This window comes from Phacochoerus africanus, chromosome 7 (assembly GCF_016906955.1).
Source record: "Phacochoerus africanus isolate WHEZ1 chromosome 7, ROS_Pafr_v1, whole genome shotgun sequence".
Classification (NCBI taxonomy): domain Eukaryota; kingdom Metazoa; phylum Chordata; class Mammalia; order Artiodactyla; family Suidae; genus Phacochoerus; species Phacochoerus africanus.
In genome coordinates this window covers 17,721,645-17,743,496 of record NC_062550.1, presented here as the reverse complement: position 1 = coordinate 17,743,496, position 21,852 = coordinate 17,721,645, and the positions used below count along the sequence as shown (strand labels likewise).

The 21,852-nt window shown below is 43.9% G+C and overlaps 1 protein-coding gene across 1 annotated transcript; it reads right to left on the bottom strand.

Annotated features, from left to right (window-relative positions):
* Nucleotides 1-2,572: 2,572 nt before the first annotated feature.
* TMBIM6 (transmembrane BAX inhibitor motif containing 6) lies at nt 2,573-20,654 on the bottom strand. Its single transcript, XM_047786566.1, is given in 11 exon segments — nt 2,573-2,705; nt 4,030-4,105; nt 4,789-4,889; nt 5,405-5,484; nt 5,669-5,766; nt 5,870-5,918; nt 7,235-7,276; nt 7,279-7,354; nt 10,439-10,547; nt 11,205-11,292; nt 20,540-20,654. Coding segments are annotated over 10 exon segments (711 nt in total). The 5' UTR covers nt 11,261-11,292; nt 20,540-20,654; the 3' UTR covers nt 2,573-2,681.
* Between the last annotated feature and the right edge of the window lie 1,198 nt (nt 20,655-21,852).

The window sequence follows — 21,852 nt, the reverse complement described above, 5'->3', positions numbered from 1 at the left end:
GACTCTGGTTACAAAGATTGGGGGTGGGGAGATTTTGCTGAAACACCTCCCATTTCCTGCTCCACCTCAGCTGGAGCCTGGCCAGGAGCCAGAGTAACAGGAAGGGGTTTACAAGGCGAGTGACAATCAGAGGGGGAGTGTGCCAGAACGAGGAACCTGACCAAAGCGAACTTGGGGTTATAATTACAGCGTATAAACACTGTGAGGACAAGGATTTTTGTATTCTCACTGATGAGTCCTAGCATCAAGAATAGGTTCTGACCCAGTGGGTGACCAGATACTTGCAGAATGAGTGGACTATGATGCTTTTTTTCACTATGCATCCCCAAATGTCGCAGCTTGGTTGGAGGCTGGAAGCAACTACACATGCCCATACCAGGGACCCTTACAATAAAGGCTGGGGTAGGGGGAAGACCAGAAAAAGGCAGGGGCTCTGTATGGGACAGAAATTTCCAACATTTGTGGCAAGCTGGGGCTACACAGTGGGAGGCCAAAGGCGGGGAGGGCAGAGGGGGGTCGTCTCTGTTTCCAACATACCCAGAGCAGAAACTTGACCCTGCCCCATCCCTAAGTCAGACAGCACCCCAACCCCACGTTCGGCTGTGGCCTTGATTTTCACACACACACACACACACCAGGAAAGGTTAAGGAATTTTATTTTTTACAAATTAAGACTATGTAGATTTCATATATTTCTGAATCAAAAACACCTTTGTCTTCACAGTATGAGTTAGAGAATGCAGCCTGAGCTGAAAACCAAGGAACTAGAAAAGAAAGTAATAATTACAGTGATTACTGTATTAAAAACCTGTTAGGCATTTTCTTTAAAAGTAGTTTGTTTTTTTTTTAATATCTTGTCATTCTTGGCACTGTTTCTAAAGAAAAACTCCTTTATCCCAAGCAAAAAAAAAGCACAAGAGGTGGAGTTTGGCTTCAAGAAATGTAACTCAGATTCTCAGGCCTAGCAGAGAATTGACAACTTTATGGAGAGTTGCTACTGGGGGTTGACTGGGAAGGAAATCCCTTTTAGTAAATTCTCAAGCCATAGACTGGAGAGAGCAGCTCAATCAAAGGGCAGCATCCTCTGCAGAAGTGAGCCATTCGGGGGTAGCAAGGCCCTCCAGGAAGCCACGTCGCCTGGGACCCGAACTATTTCATGGGGTGGCACAGTGATGTGGTTGGCTGTGAACCAGAAGCCACTGGGTCCAACTGTTTTGTGTACTGGTTGTGAACAGGGAAAGCCAAAAATGGTGAAGCAATGAAAATTCCCATGGCTCAGTCCCCCTTACGCTGAAGCCCTGCAAGGAGCCAGAGCCACAAGTGCTCCTGAGGCTGCCCGCTCTTCTGTGCCTGCGACAGTGGCAGCTCACAGGAAAGGACTGGGGATTCCCATTAGCATTGGCCACCCCCCCCACCCCCCCCCGCGGCTTCCTTGCAAACACAAAGCTGTAGAAAATCAGAAGTCTTGCAGGTTGGGTCACCTGGCCCCTGCCTGAAGAAGCCTGCGGATTCCTAGAGAACAGGTGAGCAGACCAAAAACTAAAGTGCATCTATAAACAGACATCTATCTACTGCCCCAAGTCTCGGGCCTGACACTATTAGTGCCCAGATGGGATAAGACAAAAATGCACCCAAGGACTTTCGAATGCTGCTTCCCCAGTCATCACAGCCCATCCCACTGGTCTCAACAAAGATCCACTCAGCAGAGATTTTGTTCTCCTCTGCCCCAAACAGGTCCTTATCTTGGTTGTCTGGCAGGATTTGTTATAATTACCCTAGAGACTCAGCCAATCCCCTGCCCTGTCCTTCCTCTCCAGGGACCCTTAATCATAGCTGCCTGGTAGAGGCCACTCAGTAACTAAGGTGATAATCAATGAAGAAAAAAAAAAAAAAAACCAGGGGAATTTGGGAATTCTGCAATATATCTTGCCATACATAATCAGCCTTCATAAATGCCTGACAAGAATTAGTCTTCCCTTTGTGCTGAAATCCTCCCTCCCCACAAATGTAAAGCAGGCAGGTTCCCTGCGGGTGAGACAAGGGACGGGAAGGGAACACACAATCCACATTCCTTTTGTGACAGCAGGGCAGAAAGGTGTCTTTGCCAGACCAGCAGCAACTCCGGCAGCTCAGAGGAAGCAAAGAATCCATGGGAAGAGGCTTTTCATTTTCCTTGTAGGGGTTGACAGCTCAGATATCACGAGCCTGAGTTAACAATGGGATCAGCAAACTTCTTTCCCAGGGAACCCACACTGCCTAGTCCCACAGGAACTGCGCACAAACCAAACAATGCTGAGGAAGGAAGGGCCGAGGCGGCTCTACCAAACGGTTTAAGTCCACTTGACGAAGCTCGGGGGAAAAACGGACTCCTGGCGTTTGCTTCCTCGGCAGATCCCGTTCCTCACCTCGGTGGGCTGGCTGCCTGAGCAGAGGAAGACGCTAGGCATGGGGCTGACAGAAAAGGGAGCGGGGACAAACCCCAGGAACACGAAGCCAAACTCCAAACTATAGTCTGCTAATCAGTTTTTTGATCAAAAAAGTCAAAATAGAGAAAACCACAAAGTACAAAAGCTTTTCTGATGCTTTTCATTATCACAGAACACGCCACCTGTAATGTGTGCAAAGAGGAAATGAGGGGCGGAGGGAGAGGAGGTCAAACTGGGGAAGGCTGGATGGTCAATTCACTTCTTCTCTTTCTTCTTGTCCTAGAAACGGAGGGAAATTTCCAATTAGCTCCTGGTACTGACATTTAAGCCAATACCTGACTTCCTTTAGTTAGAGACTGGAAGGGAGCAGGACAATAAAAAGGAAGGAGAAATGCCCCTTCAGTGTAGGAGCCACGGGTGGGCAGGCCCCCACGGTGCCCCGGACCTGACAAGAACAAAGGTTAAGCAGCTGCCCCCACTCGGACCTCACCAGTACCTGGGCCCCCTGACCCCTGCTGGCTACTCACAACCAGTGAAGGCTGCCTACTGGCAGTCTACCCTAGAAGAACTAGAGGCCAAGAGCAAGCCGAGATCAACTTTCCACTAGGCCTGAGAAGTAATAAGCATAAATCCTGAGCATAAACCAACATTCAGAATCCTCTAGTCCCGTGGAACTCTTTATTGCCCAGGGTGGAGGCCCAGTGCACTGTTACGTGAATACAAAGTGAGGTGTTCTGACTGAAATGGGGGGACCTGCTTGGTGCTCAGCCCAGCCATGGCACAGATGACCATCAACCCCACCGAGTCCCGTTCCCACCACCACTGCACTGTCCCCCGTTCCATCATCGCTTCTGTAAAGAGAAGCCTGGGCCTCCATTTGTTCCTCTACTACCAGAGAGAATGATGTTGGTCACTCATTGATCCTACGCAGAATATGCCTCTACCAAAAAAAATTAAGACCAGTGAATGGGTAAAATTGGTCTACTTCTGAAATCTATTTATAAAAGCTGGCTGTCAATATTATACAAATCCTCTAGGATATCTTTTTGAATCACAACTATCTTTGCAGCCTTCAAATTTTTTTTTTTTTTTTTTGCTTTTTAGGGCTGCATCTGTGGCATATGGAGGTTCCCAGGCTAGGGGTTGAAAAGGGAGCTGTAGCCACCAGCCACAGCTACAGTAACGTGGGGTCCGAGCCACATCTGTGACTTACACCACAGCTCACAGCAATGCCGGATCCTTAATCCACTGAACAAGGCCAGGAATTGAACCCTGCAACCTCATGGTTACTAGTCAGATTCATTTCCACTGCGCCACAAGGGGAACTTCTCAAATTCTTCATATAATAGATTGTTTCTTGCTGCTCCTGAAGCTATTTCCCTTTTGATACTAATCTCAGAGATTAGCTTTTTTTTTTTTTTTTTTAAAAAAAGGATTGTTTTTACTTGCTTCTTTTTCTCCAATGGCTGAAGATTTATGGTTTAACTCACTCAGTGGCCTGCCTCACAGTCACCCTGGACCCACCCAGAGTGTGAGCAAACTCTCAAGTTTGAAGTGCTGAGCTCATGAGCCAGTCTTTCACCTTTGGGTGGTACTGACTAACCTTCTCATTCATAGCCAGAATCATCATGAGTTTTCTGAAGAGAGTAACAAAATCTAAGAAGAGGTCAACACAGTGCCTGCAAGAGAAGAACCAGGTTATACAATGCACTTCCTACTTTGCTTTACCCACAAGCCCACAAAGGTGCAAAACATAAACCCCTACCCCAACCCCACGAGTCAGCTTCACCAGCGCTCCACCACCAACTAAGCCCAGCTCTAGTGTCTGAGATCTCTTGAAACTCAGCAAAGCCATATAGCACAGAGAAAAGAAAATTTAGACTCTGCAGAGGCCCAAGCGTGAATCCCTGAGTTACCACCTAACTAGTTTAGGAGACTGAGAGGATTACTACATGTGAAAAAGTGTATGCATATCTTCTCACTGTTAAAGGTTTAAAGAATACAATGATGTAAAGAGTAAAAGGTGGAAAGATCCCTTTCCCTCTCCTCAGCCTAGAGGTAACCACTCCTCAAAGTATTGATAATTAAATATATACTTATTAGTCCAATTTTTAAAAATGCGATCTCTTTTAGGAATTGAGGGAGATGATGCTATGGGGTGCATAGCTCCATAACCACGGATATTCGATCACAGACACACTGAAGGCTGGTCACGAACACCAGCCAGTGCCCTCTGGTCCACTCTTTTTCCTACCGATGTGGAAACAAAGTGAGTAAGACAAAGGATCATCCCAGAGATTCAGAAAAGAGACGCGGAATGGAAGAGTATGCCTCACCCTTCAAACTCAGTTTTTGAACTCACCAGATATAATCTTTATCTCCATTTTCAGCCTTTTCAATAATGAGTTGAGTATCAAACAGGACAAAGCCACACATGACCACCAGCCCCACATACAGGTTTGCCTAGCAAAAGAAGAGTAAGACCAACTTACCATATGGTCCATATGGTAGACACCGTAGGGAGAAAAACAGCCATACCTCTTTCTGGCCCTGGGCCGCTTGAAAGTACGTCAAATGCTAACCCAACTGACGTGAACATTCACGGGAACAGACGCCTACAGTGAAGACCATACACACACTTCCCCAGGCACTTTTTTTTTTGCGGGGGGAGGGGGGGGGATCACTGGGAGAGCTTCGGTCATTTTAACAAGGAGCCACTGTTGGAACTGGCTTTAGAAAGACGATCTCTGAGCAAGTCATCTTCTCCATTGCAATGCCCAACCCCGGTTCAATCTGTACTTTCACTGCTACCTGTAGCAGAAGACTCCATCCTGGAAGGGTTTGTGGAAAGGCTTCAAGAGCACTGCCCAACAATAATGAGAATTCTGGAGGATTCTTAGTCTATCTTGCTTTAGAGGATTAAGCAAGAAAACGTGTGAGGTCCAATGGCTACTGGCAAGTTCTATGCAAAGTCTCACCTGGAAAAGCCAAATGGATCCAAAGAAAAGGTTCCCCAGGGAAGACAAGACCATCAGGCTCATGGCTGACATCAAGATACCTGTGAGAGATAACAAAAAGCCATCTTGAGAAAAGCCAAAGCAAGGTAAAGCAATCCCATTAAGGCCATTCCTTATTTCCCCTCAAAATGAAGGCTTTCCAATTCAACCCAAGAGTAGGGAAAGGGTCCTAGTGAGAATTCTGGCTAAAGCAGAGAACCTCCCTGTTTCCCAATCCACACGTACCTCCCAGAAAGAGGTAGCTACGGCGCCTGGCATAGAGCGCGCTCAGGGTGAAGCAGGTGAAGATCATTGCCGTGCCCATGAAGGCGGTGGGAAGGATGCTGTTAAAGGAAAAGACCATTATATCAAGGGCTGCAGGTACATCACCTAGATTTCGAAGGTATATTCCTGAAGGGAGAAAGAAGACACTACTAACAGAGTTACCTGGGGTTAATGGCAATGCACAAGTCCAGAGCAGGGCCAAGGCCAACTCCTAGAAAAACAAAAAGCCCCAGGACACGGTATTACCACCAATTCTTGAAGAGGACCCTCATCCACAACCATCAATAGTGTGGGATGTCGACAGTCCTAGGAAAAAACAATAAAACTATGGAGTCTGTTCCCATCGTAGCTCAGCAATAATGAGCCCAACTAGTATCCATGAGGACGAGAGATTACAAATAATGAAGCAGGCATGTCAAACATCTTTGAGCTAAACCGTAAGACTGCACAACTCTGAAGAGTGGTGATGTGCGACCGGTCATGTGAGCCAGATCAGGAATTAACAACAGAAAAAAGGAGAGCAGGTAATGTGGCCACCAACCTGTAGTCAGAGCCTGACCCCCTTTGTAGCGGAAAACGCTGGACCAGTTCTGCAGGTGCACACTTGCCAAGAGGAGGGTGCAGCGGCAACCGGTTCAGGCTCCATCACTTCCTCTACTCTGGCTATTCCTACTCCTTCTGAGAATCCCGCCCCTTTAATTCCTTCAAAAACAAGATTTCCCTGATCTAAACATCTTAATCTCTAAATCCCTTCCTTTCTATAATTTCTTCAACACTGTACAGATTAGACACACTCAGAATGACTTGTACTAACTCAAATGTTGCTTTGCAGGTATTTTTATTATGTAGCTTGAGACCTGTTTTCCTTAATAATTCTAGAAGAGCTGTGCTTTTTTAATTCTGTTCTTGAGAATCAGCAAAGTGCCCTGCAGGAATGGATCTCAATGTATGGCTTTAATTTAACTGTCAGCAAGATTCAGAATAGATGCTCCTATTACCAGCGTGAGTCCAACTAAGCAGATTCCTGGGCCTAGTTTAGTCCCACATCACCATTAACAAGTTATGCTACCTAAGCTCTTGAACTTCATTCATTCGCACACAAATGCTGATTTTTGGATGTAAAAGCAGAAGTCACAGTCACTAGTAACAAAGCTCTGGAGAGAGAAGCAAGATGCACCTGTATAAAATAAGGAAGCAAACAGGGGAACTATACCCAATATTTTGTAATAACCAATAAAGGGGAAGAATCTGAAAAAAAAAAAGATATAATGTATGTATAACTGAATATCACTTTGCTATACACCTGAAACTAACAAAACATTGTAAATGAACTATACTTCAATTTTAAGATTTAAAATAAACAACTCAGGATCCAAAAAATTAGAACAAAATACAAGGCACACTCACAAATAGGATAGATAGTACTGTGTGCCAGCTGGGAATAAATACCTATCTTGGGCCTTAGTCTAAAGAGATACTAAAAACACAGTTTCCAGCCCTCAAAATTAGACCAATCCCCTCACATACCTGTAAGGAAAGCAAATCCAGCAAGAAGTCCCAGTCTTTTTGCTCAGTTTCATGGCTATGAGGTGTTGCCATCAGCCAAATCATCAACCCCAGGGAGCCCAAGGCAGACAGCAGGCCAGCCTGTCAGAGTCAGAGTCAACAATGAAATAATTGAAAGTATCAAATTTATTCTGCAGGAGACTTATTGAGTTCAAATATGCATGTGAACTTCCTCCTATGTGCTTCTAACCTGAGGCAGTGGAAAGGCAGTGAGAACTGGGGAGAGAAGCCAGAAGGCTTGAAAGGCAGGGTTAGGACCATGGTGGATGCCAGGGGCAGTCCATCAACTGTTACTACCAAGGCAAACTGTGAGTCTTGCTCAAGAAATAGAAAGATGAATCAAAGTGACAGCGCTTGAAGCACATTCCAATCTGTAGAACAAATAGAAACAACCCTTTGATTACTTTAAAACACACACATATGGAGTTCCCGTCGTGGCGCAGTGGTTAACGAATCCGACTAGGAACCATGAGGTTGCAGGTTCGGTCCCTGCCCTTGCTCAGTGGGTTAACGATCCGGCGTTGCCGTGAGCTGTGGTGTAGGTTGCAGATGCGGCTCAGATCCTGCGTTGCTGTGGCTCTGGCGTAGGCCGGTGGCTACGGCTCCGATTCGACCCCTAGCCTGGGAACCTCCATATGCCACAGGAGCGGCCCAAGAAATAGCAAAAAAAGACAAAAAAAAAACCACATATACACAAATACACACACACACACACACACAAACTGAATGACTGTTCCCCTCTACCTAATTAATGTTTAAGCCTAAACCCCAATGTTATGGTATTTGGAGGTGGGGTCATAAGGGTGGAACCTCATGGAAATTAGTGACCTTATAAAAGAGATCCCAGAGAGCTCCCTTGTCCCTTCTACCATGTGGGGACACAGGAGAAGATGGCCATTCACAGAGGAACCAGGCCCTCAACCACACAACAAATCTGCCAGCGCCTTGATCTTGGACGTCCCAGCCTTCCAAAGTGTGAGAAGTATTTGTTGTTTCAGCCACCCAGTCTATGGTATTCTGTTATGGTGGCCTGAATGAAGGGAGGCTGTTAACAGTTATTTGTTAACAGTTATTTCAGGGTGATGGAGTTCTATATTTCTTCCTTATCAGTCCGTTTTTCAAATCCTCTACAATGACATGCATTAATTTTGTGAGGAAGGAAAAAAAATCTTAAAAAGGAGTTCCCGTCATGGCGCAGTGGTTAACGAATCTGACTAGGAACCATGAGGTTGCAGGTTCGGTCCCTGCCCTTGCTCAGTGGGTTAACGATCCGGCGTTGCTGTGAGCTGTGGTGTAGGTTGCAGACGCGGCTCGGATCCCGCGTTGCTGTGGCTCTGGCGTAGGCCGGTGGCTACAGCTCCGATTCGACCCCTAGCCTGGGAACCTCCATATGCCGCGGGAGCGGCCCAAGACCAAGAAATAGCAAAAAGACCCCCCGCAAAAAAAAAAATTAATTAAAAAAAAAATCTTAAAAAAAAATTTTTTTTTTAAGCAAGTAGGAAAAGTTCCAGGCATTAGAAAGAGAGGGAAATCATTAAGGATGTATGTAGACACCAGAGTTCCTTCTTGCCTTTTTTTTTTTTTTTTTGCCTCACCCACAAAAGTGGAAGTTCCCAGGCCAGGGGCTGAACCTGCACCACAGCAGCGACCCAAGACACCGCAGTGACAATGCTGGATCCTTAACCTGTTGTGCCACAAGAGAACTCTCTTTCCCGATTTTAGGGAGCCATATGCGTTTTTCACAGTGGAAAACTCTTTATGCTCTATAAAGTCACTGTGAGCAATGAATTAGTAAATACAGAACAAATGCTTCCAAAGGAAATAAAGGTTTAAGTTCTTTCGAGCCTCTTATAACATTTTCATCAACTGATAATACATAACCTTGTTTTATATGTGTTTTCTGTTTAAAGATACTTTTATACTGCTGACTCATTAACACGAACTCATGTTCACTGGAACTATAATCCATGCCTGAACAAAGCTAACACATATTTTCTCCATAAGGCACATCATGGGCTTGCACTGAGCAATATCTGACAGCACTTTAGCCCCTTGCCTGGGGCCATCTTAAACATCAAAATCACCAACAAAAATTATAAAAATGCAAAAAATGCCGCACTAAACGTACTGTGAAAAGAACACTTGTTAACAGTTTGAGAATTTGAAATAAGGCAGTGTTGCCTTGTCCAACCTCAGCTAGAACATGATGCAATGTACAATCTGAATATTTTTTACTGCTATGTACGGTTGCAAATGTCTGCAAAATCACAATGAGGACTGATTTTAGATTACAAATGAATTTTGGCCAGTAGGTAAATTCACAAATACGGAATCCATGAATAATAAGGATGACTGTATTATACTATATTACTTAAAAAAACAAACAAACACAACCAGACACCAAAAGGGCTTTGTTTGCCTAGAAGGTAGAATATGTTTTAGTCTAAACCTGAGAAAGTAAAGCCTTATCTTTGAATGTCTAAAATAATTTTTCATACACATCCTGCCAGGAGATGCCTGAGCACAGGGATGGTTCCCCTCAGCAGTGGCAAATGCCAGCACAGGTACACCTGTGTACTTACAATAATAAGGACACTCTAAAAGGGACAAGTCTTAGTGAGAGCTTCAAATTTTTGGTTATTCTTCAACCATCCCTTTTATTGCTGCTAGCCAAACTCAAATGCTCCCTCAGCACAGGAAAATGAGCTGTTGGTTTTCATTCAACCACACAAATATAAGTCTATCAAAGGAAAAAATGGGCCAAATCTTTAAAGGTCTCGACCCTGTCTCTCCAGATAATTAAGCACACAAACAGTGTTTTGTATCCAAGTACTCCACAGTCATTTAGGCAAAAAAGAGGAAGACTGGAAGAAAAAAGGCTACTGTGTGGAACCACCCCAGCATGCATGTCAAACCCGTACTCAGTGGGTGGGGGTCTTGTATGTCAGCAGCACACCAGTGTCAGGGTCAAGACATCCTGTTTTTAGTTGCCAGAAAAATTAAATGGCCCTGCATGTCCTGATTTACCAGTTGGCTTTGGCTGGGTTCAGATTCCAAAATACTGAAAAGGATTAAGGAGGGGCAAAGGCTTGTACCACCCTACGGAGCTAGTTTCCTCCTAATGCAATTTGTGCCATAGCAACTAAAAGAGAAAACTGCTCTTACCTGAATGAAACGGGTGACCACATGGACATAGGCCCCCGCAGCCGCCACAAACATACAAAGGGCAAAACTGGCATAGACCTTCTTCAGGTGCTGCTGTGTCGAGGGGGTTCTAGGAAAGAATGTTAATAATGGCCATCACTCTGGAATCAATCTCATCTCTAAGCGAAGAATAATTTCCCTTCTTACAAGGGAATATGTGAAAGTTATAATTAAAAAAAAACAAAAACAAAATGCTTTAAAAATTGGGTAATAAACAGAAAATCTTAAATGTTGAGGAAGAGCCCAAAGCCCAAAATATGAACAATCAGTACCCAAACTAAAATAACTAAATGGCTTTTCAGTGACCACACAGCAGCCCTTAAAATGTAGGTGCTTTTGGAGTTCCCATTGTGGCACAGTGGAAATGAATCCGACTAGGAACCATGAGGTTGTGGGTTCGATCCTTGGCCAAGCTTGGTGGGTTAAGGATCCAGCATTACCGTGAACTGTGGTGTAGGTTGCAGATGCGGCTCGGATCCTGCGTGGCTGTGGCTGTGGTATAGGCCAGCAGCTATAGTCCCAATTCAACCCCTAGCCTGGGAACCTCCATATGCCATGGGTGTGGCCCTAAAAAAAAAAAAAAGAAAAAAAAGTAGGTGCTTTTATCAGATCCTCTGGATTTTAGTAAAGTTAATGTTAGTTTATACATACAAAAGTTAATACATTAGGAAAAGAAAACAAAACAAGATGTGAAAGAAAATGTAATAAGGAAGGTCAAAGCACTTACATGTGGGAAAACTTTAAGAGGGCCTCAAAGTTGATCTTCCGATCAAATATATTCATGATGCTAGCGTCTGTGGGACACAGCCTCCACTCTGTGGAATCAAGGATAAAAAAAAATTATTTTAAAAGATACAAAGAAATACAAAATTACAAAAAACTTTCTTACAAAAACCAGCAATATACAACCTTGGAAAAATAAAAAAGTTATCTAAAATCCCACTGCCCCAACACCACCATTTTCTTTTCTTTTTTTTTTGTCTTTTTGTCTTTTTAGAGCCACACCCACGACGTATGGAAGTTCCCAGGCTAGGGGTCTAATCAGAGCTGTAGCCACTGACCTACGCCAGAGCCACAGCAACACCAGATCTGAGCCTCATCTGCGACCTACACCACAGCTCACAGCAACGCTGGATCCTTAACCCAGTGAGCGAGGCCAGGGATCGAACCCGAAACCTCATAGTTCCTAGTCGGATTCGTTTCCACTGCACCACGATGGGAACTCCCCCATTTTCATTTTTTAATACTTCCTTCTAGAATGAATTTGCAAGCATACTCAACCATTTTAAAGGGGACAGAAGTGTCTCACTAAACTATTTCATTAATAGCATTTGGATTCTATTCTTTCAGAAGGTAACCTGCTCCTTTGAAAGACAGTTTGTTTCTTTGAGAAATTCTCAATTAGCAATCTAGTTAAAGGGAGCATAAAGCAGTCTTACTGGAACATAACACAACTGATGTCATTGCTTCAAGATGCCAGAAAATTTCCTCAGCAAAAGCATAGAGGCTTAAAGATAAAAAAGAAAAACTAGAAATCTGGGTCTGGCACCAAGGCTTGCATTTTAAAAATACACATTTAAAAACTTTCCAGCTAATGCATTTTAAACTGAAAGGGATCCACAATTTTAAAAAGAGGAAAGTTCTTCCATGACAAAGGAATTTGTGCAGAACCTTTCTTACAGAAGAGTTGGAATAGTACAAGGAATCTCTGCATACTTCACTCAGATTTCCTAAATGTTAACATTTCACTCTATCTGCTTTTTCCCCTCCTCTCTATATAGCAATGTACGGAGACTTAAAAATATTTTTTTCCTAACCATGCAAGACACAATGCCACTTTACACCTAAACACTTTAATATGTATATCCTGAAAACAATGATCAAAAAGCAGCAACGTAACAATGATGTAATGCTTATCTGATCTGCAGACCTTATTCAGAACTTATCAACTATCCCAAATGTCAGAAAACTGAACTATACCCAGATTATACTACATCGATACCATAAAGTCAGGATCTTAAATTCTGCTCCCTCCCCTATCTCACATGCAATCCTAAAAAAACACATTCAACCTACAGAACTCAAGAGCTTTCATCTTTCCCAAATATCAATCCTCCAGGTTCTCATTAGACCCATAATACCCAATCATTTCAAATCAACCAAAAGGTAGGAAGAGGACAGGATTAAAACACAGAAAGCAAATTGTGTGAAAGACAAGTGAGGAGTTCCCATTGTGGTGCAGTGGATTAAGGATGGGGGTGGGGAGACAAGCCAACTACTCATATCCATTCTATCAGCACTGAGCCCAACGATCGACAACATTAATCCAGGCAATAAAAATTACAATCCCGAAACGGACTTCCTTAGGAATCCTGGGCCAGTGGAAAGATGGCATCCTTAGAGTTCACAAGCTATTTGTTTCCCTGAGGCTCTCTCACGAATGAAACAATTACAATGGCTGGCTGGCTTTATCTGATTTCCTCTTTCCTTTCTTACCAGCATCCCTTACTCACCGCAACTCTACTGCTAGTTTTGTTCTTAAGGATGGAAACAGTGAGAAGCTGCAGAACCTACTGAGGCTGCCTCTCTCACCTCTAAGTCACAGGGCTCTGAGCTCTCTTGATCTAGATGGTGCAATTATTGCAGGCTGTTGCACAGCCAAGCACAGCCTTCCATAACCATGATGAATATGTCCTCTAGAGAACACACCTTACAGGATGGCAGAATCCAGCACCTGGAAAGTGTCTTGTTTAAAGCTTCCATTAACAGCCCTAATGACATCCCTAGACAGCACTGAAGCAACCTTCAGAGCCAAGTTTCTCAGTATTCACAACCAAGCTAGAGTGTCGCTTGCTTCCAGTTTCAAGAGTTAAAGTGGGGGCAGGTCAGTTCCTCAAATATCCTGAGGATTATTAGTCAGAAAGGGGCAACACTCTGTAACCAAACCCTACTAAGTGGAAACTGTGGGAGGGGAGAAGGGCAGAAACTCCCCCTTCCCACTGTGCGCTCTGGCTATCAAAGGTTGTGGGGGCAGGGAGGGAAGTGCCAAATAAGAATTTCTTCATGATTTAGGGGCTTGTGATTTACAATCATTTAAAAAATTAATCAAATAAAACCAGTTTCCAACATTACGACCAACTCTAAAATTCAAGTGAAATATGTAACCACCCGAACTTTCTAGATGCAAAAGTACACAGCAATTTTAGTAGAAACTTTATGGGAAAAAAATGCAATGAAGTATACATTTAACAAGCTGATTGACTGATTGATTGATTGATTGTCTGTTTAGGGCGCATGGAGGTTCCCAGGCTAGGAGTCAAATCCGAGCTGCAGCTGCCAGCCTATACCACAGCCACAGCAACACGGGATCTGAGATGCATCTGTCACCTACACACAGCTCACAGCAACACTGGATCCTTAACCTGCACACAGCTCATGGCAACACCGGATCCTTAAACCCCTGAGCAAGGCCAGGGATCGAACCTGCATCCTCATGGATGCTTGTCAGATTCGTTTCCGCCGAGCCACAACAGGAACTTCCATTTATTTGACATGATTTGTAATTTATTTCAGAAGTGTTAAAATTAGCAGGGAAGGAGCTTAGGTTTTAGAATCAAGGAAATAAATGACAGTTTGCTCTTGGTCTGTTCCAAATAGATAAGAACCAACATATGGGGAAGTAATGAGTTAAAACTGTTCTTGCAAGTTTTGCCAGATAGACTAAACTTACCAGTTTTCTATCTGAGCCTCAACTACTTGTGCTCAGAAACTGCACAGAAAAGATATCTACATTTCAATGGTTCATATGCAAACTCGGCTGAACAAGATTAAATTGCATCCGTAACTCAAAAATAGCAGCTCCCATATCCAAAGTATTTTCAGTCCCAGGAATAGTCAGCTCTCAACAGGGCTTGAAGTGTCAAAACCATCAACGAAGTAACTTAGCTAACCTTCCAGAGGGGCCCCAATAGTTAAATAAAAACCTTTGTTTAAAAGAAAGTAAATTAAAATGATAAACTTTAGGAGTTCCTTTGCAGGGCAGAGAGTTAAGGATCTGGCATTGTCACTGCAGCAGCCAGGGTTTGATCCTTGGCCTGGGACTTCCACATGCAGCAGGCATAGCCAAAAATATAAAAAATAAACTTTACATTATGCATATTTTACCACGATAAAGGAAAAAAAGTACAAGTTACTAAAAAATTACTCAATATAGAAGTCCCCCTAACAGACATCAAAGCCCATTACAAAATGGATACCAGCACTGGTCTATCCTGAACCCCAACTCATACATAATTCTATACACAAATCGAAATCGAGGAGGAGGACAATGCCTCTGAGGCTCCTGGGAAAATCTGCCTGCATTGCATTTGTAAAGGAGAAGTATATGTTCAGGTGTTAATCATAACCAAATTCCTTTAATTTAGTTCAGAGCCTCATTTTATGCTTTCATCCTTAGAAAGGCAGAATGGCAAAACTTGTCAGAGTCTGTCAAAATCTGTCACGCATGAACTGCTAATGCTTTGTTGGAAGTGTCACCATCTGTGGTTCTCCAGGCCAGCCTCCTCTGCCAGAGCCACTCAAAAACAAAACAAAAAACTTACTGCATAACTTTACGAAGAAAGAAAAACTTAAGTAAGCACACTGTTTTGACTCCAGTATTCCGAGGGTCTGCCTTTTAGGAGGGAGAGATGGCAGGGGCAGGTAGGAGAGTCTCATCGATGAACATCTACGTCTTAAATATTATTAAGTCTCTTGTTTTGCTTTAGGAGTCTTTCTTACCCTTGTCCTAAAACAAAATATTATTATCAAGGGCCAAGCCTTAAATGAAAAAAAAAAAAAAAAAAAAAAAAACCAATTCTCCTCAACCTTATTCTAATACCTATTAAGTACAAAGCATATGAAACAGAGCCAAGTAGCCAAAAGCTATGCAAAACAATCATCCATTAGTATTCATTTAAAAAAAAAAAATCCTTTTCTTTGAAAAAGAAAAGCTTGTGAACTGGAGGCAGCACAGAAGCTGCCTCAGTGTACACAATTAAACAACATTACACTAACAAGTCAAAGAAACATTGTTCACAAATTAAACATTTAGTTGTGAATTACAGGATTCTTCATTCCTGCTATAGTATTTTAACCATCTTGAATCCTGTTCCCACACATCCAAAAGGGAACAATTTGGAGTTCCCGCTGTGGTGCATTGCAAATGAATCCGACTCGTAACCATGAGGTTGAGGGTTCTATCCCTGGCCTCACTCAGTGGGTTAAGGATCTGGCGTTGCTGTGAGCTGTGGTGTAGGCCGGCAGCTGTAGCTCCAACTAGAACCCTAGCCTGGGAATCTCTCTATGCCATGAGTTTGGTCCTAAAAAGCAAAAAGAACAAAAAAAAAAAAAAAAAAGAGGAAACAAACTGATATGAAAGAAGAAAAATCCCATGTGGTTAAAAAAAGTGGGGGATCGTAATTTTTCAGCAATTTTCCCTACTAAACGTTTTCAGACTCTCTACAACCATGTTCCTACCATACAGTTAAGAACATGGGCTGCTGCTCTTTGAACCCTGGCAATTTCATTAGCTGTGTGATGCAGCAAGTTTCCGGCACTTAATCTCGCTGTGCTTCAGTTTCCTCATTTGTAAAATTGTAACACATAATATTCCCTATTTCATAAACATGAGGACCAAGTGAGATAATACAAAATAAAGGGCTTAGACTAGTGCTTCATACATGCAACCAGCTCAATATATTAACCATTGTCATTACTGGTATAACTCATTACTCTCATGCCCTCAGTGCATGATTTTGCCTTTTAAAGGTCTGGTGTTAGAAGATATTTATCACAGGCCTAATTTACATATGCTTTCAACCATTAACTCATAGCTGGCTATATCCTGAAGGCTTAATTTACCCAAATGAGAGTTAAATTAAATGGGGGGGGAGTGTCCTAAGAATATTATAAACTAGAATTTAAAGGAACTTGGTAAATTTCCTCACTGATTAAAATGACTTTTGTTTAAATGGTTTGTCTCTCCTCTGGTACATTTACCCTGTACCTCCCATCCCCCAGGCCCACAAAAGTGTTTTGAGACAGTCTAATAACCACTAAATGATAATCTGATGGGGTTAGAGAAGCAATGGAGCAAACATTTACTTATTAGCTTGATGCTTTCCTTGCCATCTCTAGGCAGTAGGTCAATTGGTTTCAGGAAAGCCAAGGAATTAATTCTATTTCAACTAGGGCTGTGCTTTGCTCATCCTAGATTTGGACTTTAGATGTCCCAGCCTATCCCTTAACTTGAACCAAAATCTCTGGATTAGCTAACACTGGATCTCTAGGGGGTTGCCTCAGAATGAAAACTGGTAATGAGATGAATGCCTACTGCCTTCAATAAATTATTTTTTTGCACCAAACTCTGACACTATGAACCCCCTTCCCTATAAGAACAACTGTTTGACAGGTCCTGGTGTCCTAAATACATAATCATCCTCCAGTATAAACCAGCAATCCCTCCCCAATAACATGAGATTTAGCCCAAATGAGAGCATGGATAGATTAGGACAGAGAGTACAACCATTCAAGCCTCATTCTTGAAGCTCCTTTCAAGTGTTTCGGATTCCAGTTAATTACATTTCATTGTAAGCACCCTGAGAGAAGAGCTTGCATCTGATTCATCCCATTATCCCCACACTTAGGCACATCCAGAAGTCTCCATAGTAAATCTAGACTCCATCTAACCAAGTGTTGCAACCACAAATCCACATTCCCCAGATGGCTCAGAGAGGAACCTACTCGAAAGGGTCAATCAAGTGGCCCCCAAAGCTAATCTCTACAGTCTTTCTCTACTTGGTTTAAACACTGTTTTTGGAAAACAAAAATGTATATGATACAAAAGCTACTCCATGAAATTTGGTTAGAAACTCTAGAGGGAAACAGTGTGGAGTTTAAGATACTTGTACCAGATTCTACAGCCAGTCAAAGTAGCAAAGGAAAATTTAGCAGGTAGAGCATCATGGGAATATTCAGTGTTTTCCCAGAGGAGACTAATGCCCTTGGGTAGTTTATGAAATAAAGTGAAACCTTCAGGCCAAGCAATAGTACCATCTCTAACAACACCACTGACTACATTCATATAAAATTTTACAACTTTCAAAGTGTTTTATTATATACATTATCCCCTTGATCATCACACACCAATCCGTGAAGAAAGGGCATGATTAGTACCACTTTAAAGAATAAAGTGAGAGTTCCCGTCGTGGCGCAGTGGTTAACGAATCCGACTAGGAACCACGAGGTTACGGGTTCGGTCCCTGCCCTTGTTCAGTGGGTTAACGATCCGGCGTTGCCGTGAGCTGTGGTGTAGGTCGCAGACGCGGCTCGGATCCTGTGTTGCTGTGGCTCTGGCGTAGGCCGGTGGCTACAGCTCCGATTCGACCCCTAGCCTGGGAACCTCCATATGCCGCAGGAGCGGCCCAAGAAATAGCAAAAAGACAAAAAAAAAAAAAGAAAAAAAGAACAAAGTGAAAGTTGAAAAAGACAGTGTCATAGTGGCATAAGCACTGGCTCTGGAGCCACAAGTCCTGCCATGTTCTACCACATAACTTTGCGAAAATCATTTTACCTAAGGACAGCGAGGCTTCCTCATCTGTAATATAACGATGATTAATTAACACCTGCACTACCAAGCTTACTGAATGTCAGTAAGAAAATCTGTGTGGTGCTCCAGTGGTTAGGATTCAGCACTTGCACTGCTGTGGCCAGGGTTCAATACCTGGTCTGGGAACTGAGATCCCACATTAAGCCACTGCAGACCGCAGCCAGAAAAAAAAAGAAAATTGTGCAAGATTATTATACAGTGCCAAATATTTTATGATGGACATTAAATGGACGGTAGTACCAACCAACATGAGAAAGTTAAGCATGAGAGCCAGAACCAGCTTAGCAGCCTTCTGATCTCCAATGCCTGGTGGGTGCTCTTTCTACTATTACACCCTACAGTGGAAAAAGCAAGTTTTCCTTAAGAGGCAGTTCAGCTACAGGTCAAGAGAAATCTTAACACAACAAATATACGCTGATTCCTATTATACTTTTTTCTGTACTTTTCATCATTTCTACAGCAAGCATGAACCATATGCATATTTAGAAAAAAAAACTCAGAAATGCTAAGTATCTGGATTAATTTTATTCTTTAGGAAGGTGAGACTGCAGTGGATCAATAATGGGGAAAGGAGAAAGGAAGAAAGAGGGTACTAAGCCATGTTTCCACAATAAGATGAATACGAAAATTCTGAATCCAAACTAGAGACTGCCCTTTCTCAAGGATTCAACTATTCTGACCCCCCCCCCCCCGAAGGAAAACGGCAGAAAATCTAAATGCCAACATATTCTTGAAGCCAGAACAACAATAACACATATCAGACAAGGACGAATAAGAAAACACCAGAGAGTAAGTTTAATACATAACTAAGCATGTTTGCAGAAGCCGTAAGAAATGTGGTTAGGCAACTTTTATCTTTCTTGAACTAAATTCTTAAAACTACATATTTGACCAAAAGATAAACTTGAATAAGTATCAAAAAGTAACTAGGAGTTCCCGTCGTGGCGCAGTGGTTAACGAATCCGACTAGGAACCATGAGGTTGCAGGTTCGGTCCCTGCCCTTGCTCAGTGGGTTAACGATCCGGCGTTGCCGTGAGCTGTGGTGTAGGTTGCAGACGCGGCTCAGATCCCGCGTTGCTGTGCTCTGGCGTAGGCCAGTGGCTACAGCTCCGATTCGACCCCTAGCCTGGGAACCTCCATATGCCGCGGGAGCGGCCCAAGAAATAGCAAAAAGACAGAAAAAAAAAAAGTAACTAGACTATCCAATATTCCGTAATAACCTACTTGGGAAAAGGATCTGACAAAAATGGGTATGTGTATATGTATGACTGACTCACAGTAGAAATTATCACATTAAAATCAACTATGATTCGATTAAACTTTTTAAAAAAAGTAACTAGAAAAGCCCATTCGCCATTAACCTTTAACCTGAAATCTTGTTTCAAGTACAGTCAGCTCTTCCACCAGGTTACAGTCATAAGTTAACTATTGCTAAAACAGAGTCTCAAGTTCAGAAAGGTTTTTGTTGTTGTTTGGTCGATGAAAGGCTGATGGGGCAAGCAATGTAACCTGGCTGGCACGGGGCTGCAATTCCTCACTTAACAAACACACGAAAATACCACAGCTCCAGCAAGTAGGTCCAAGAAACCGCCCAACGACGCCTTTCCTGACCGGACTTTGGGAAAGACGCCGCCCACAGGGCTCAGGACCAGCAAAGCCAAGGCCACCTCACCTGTCCAAAGGTAACCAGTCAGACCAGAGCGGGGCCGTCCAGCGGGCCTGGCAAGCCAGGCCTAGCCCGGGTCTCTCCTCACCTCCCGCCTCTGCTGTTGGCTTCAAAGTAACGAAGGAGCCTAGCGTGTCACAGAGGAGTGTGACATCACCCACTCCGCCGTGACAGGGCAGCTTGCCGGACCAGGCCCTCCTGAGTCCCGGCCCCCACCGCTCACCCAGAGGCGGCCCAGCCAGAGGACCCCCAGCAGGCCAGCGATCTGTCGGGAGGGGCGGGGATGACCACAAACCCGTGAGGTTTCGCTTTCATTCTCCCCGGAAGAAAGGCGCAGGGGACGTGCCCTGAATTAAGGGAGTCGAAGCTGGGCCTGGGCCAAAGAGCCCCCGAGTCTACACTTGGCGGAGGAGGAGGAAAGACGCGGACTGAGGGGGAAGCAATTCCGGCCAAAAAGGGCCCTTAGCCAGCGCTCCCCAGCCGACTGAGCGCCTCGACACCCCCAAAGACCCAGCGGACTCGCCCCGCCCCTCCCCCACTCCGGTACAGTTGCGCCTGCGCGGTACTAGTTCCCCAGCTCCTCCCCTCCCAGCCTAGCTTTCCGGAGTCCCGCCGCCCAGCAGGGCCCAGTTCCTCCAGGGTGCGGTCTGTCTGAAAACGGAAACTACTCCCACTCTTGCTCAAGAAGTAACTAACCCCCTTTCCATTTCTCAATCCAGGCTTGCGCAGTCCTAGCTTCAGACGTACCTTCTAACCCGCTCCTCAAGAGCTCACACAGCTCCTCTAACACCGGATGTGCTTCTGACTCTCCCAGGGTCCGCTCCAGAGTCTTTACCTTGCGTCCGCCCCTCGAGGGAAGCCCCGCCCCCGAGTTCCGCTTGAGGCCAGTCCTGATTGGCCATTGGTTGCTCTTCTGCCTTTCTGTTGGTTGTAGGTGCATAAACAGCGGCTGCTTACTTCAGAGCCATTTGCTTAACGCCCTTGTCGATCAAGACTCTGGCAGCCAAACAGCGCGTAGCAAAAGACCTCCGCCTTCTTCCAGCATAGTAAGACAGGGTCGTGGTCCAAAGTCGCCTCTAGTGGACAAAGAGAAGAGGGGAGGCCCCACCCAAGGCACAAGGCAAGTAATGCAGCCTCCACCACACGCGATGGAATAGCTCTGCAAAGTCCTGGGATTTGGGTTTTATGCTTGTCTTAGAATGCTAAAAGGGGAAAGAGATTCAGAGAACACATAGAAAAGCATTCTCATAGGGGCCAATTTACCGTGAACCTTCTGAAGCTTAAACTTCAGAACATCTTTGAAGGCTCAGAGAATTTCTCAGGAACGGGGGGAGGAGGAATTAGCAGCCCCAGTCCTGCATCAGACGAATGTACTCCTGGAGGTCACCCTCTAGGCCCAGGTTGTGGTCCTGGGGTCGTGGGCGGGGCCAGTGGGCTGCCACCTCCTCATCCACTTTGCTCCGGGAAAGGCGGGTAGTAGTGGGGTGAGTAGGGCAGCTATCTGGCCGAGCTGCCCCAGCAGCTCTGAGGAAACTAAGCCAAGGGAGAAAAAGGGCTGGAGCGCCTTGGGACGTGTCTCCAAGAAGCAACACTTACAGAAGAACTGAGAGTAAGGAGTTGTGAAGCTGCTAAAAAAACGTTTCTACACTGTCAAATTTTTTTTCCAAAACTTTTTTGCTAATTTATCTAACATCTCTATGTAAATAATACAGCATGGTCATACGAAGAGGCAAAGCGTATGCAGCCAAAAAAAAAAAAAAAAAGAAAAAAGAGCCTATAGTGGTTAACAGGCAGTTAATAATAATGTGGTTTTGTGGGGTTGTGTGATATTTGTATTTTGTCAGCATTTTAAAATCTGTAATGTATCACTATTAAAAAAATTTTCAATTTTAAAAGTTAAAAAAAATTTTAAAAACCTGTAATGTTTTATTTTCTTACTCTAAATACTGATTTTATTACATAATTCTGTATTCTTTTTCTTAAATACAGCCGTACAACTGTAGATGTTTCCAGCTGCACAAAACAGCAAATGAGGAAACAAGACCATGGACAGAAAAGGT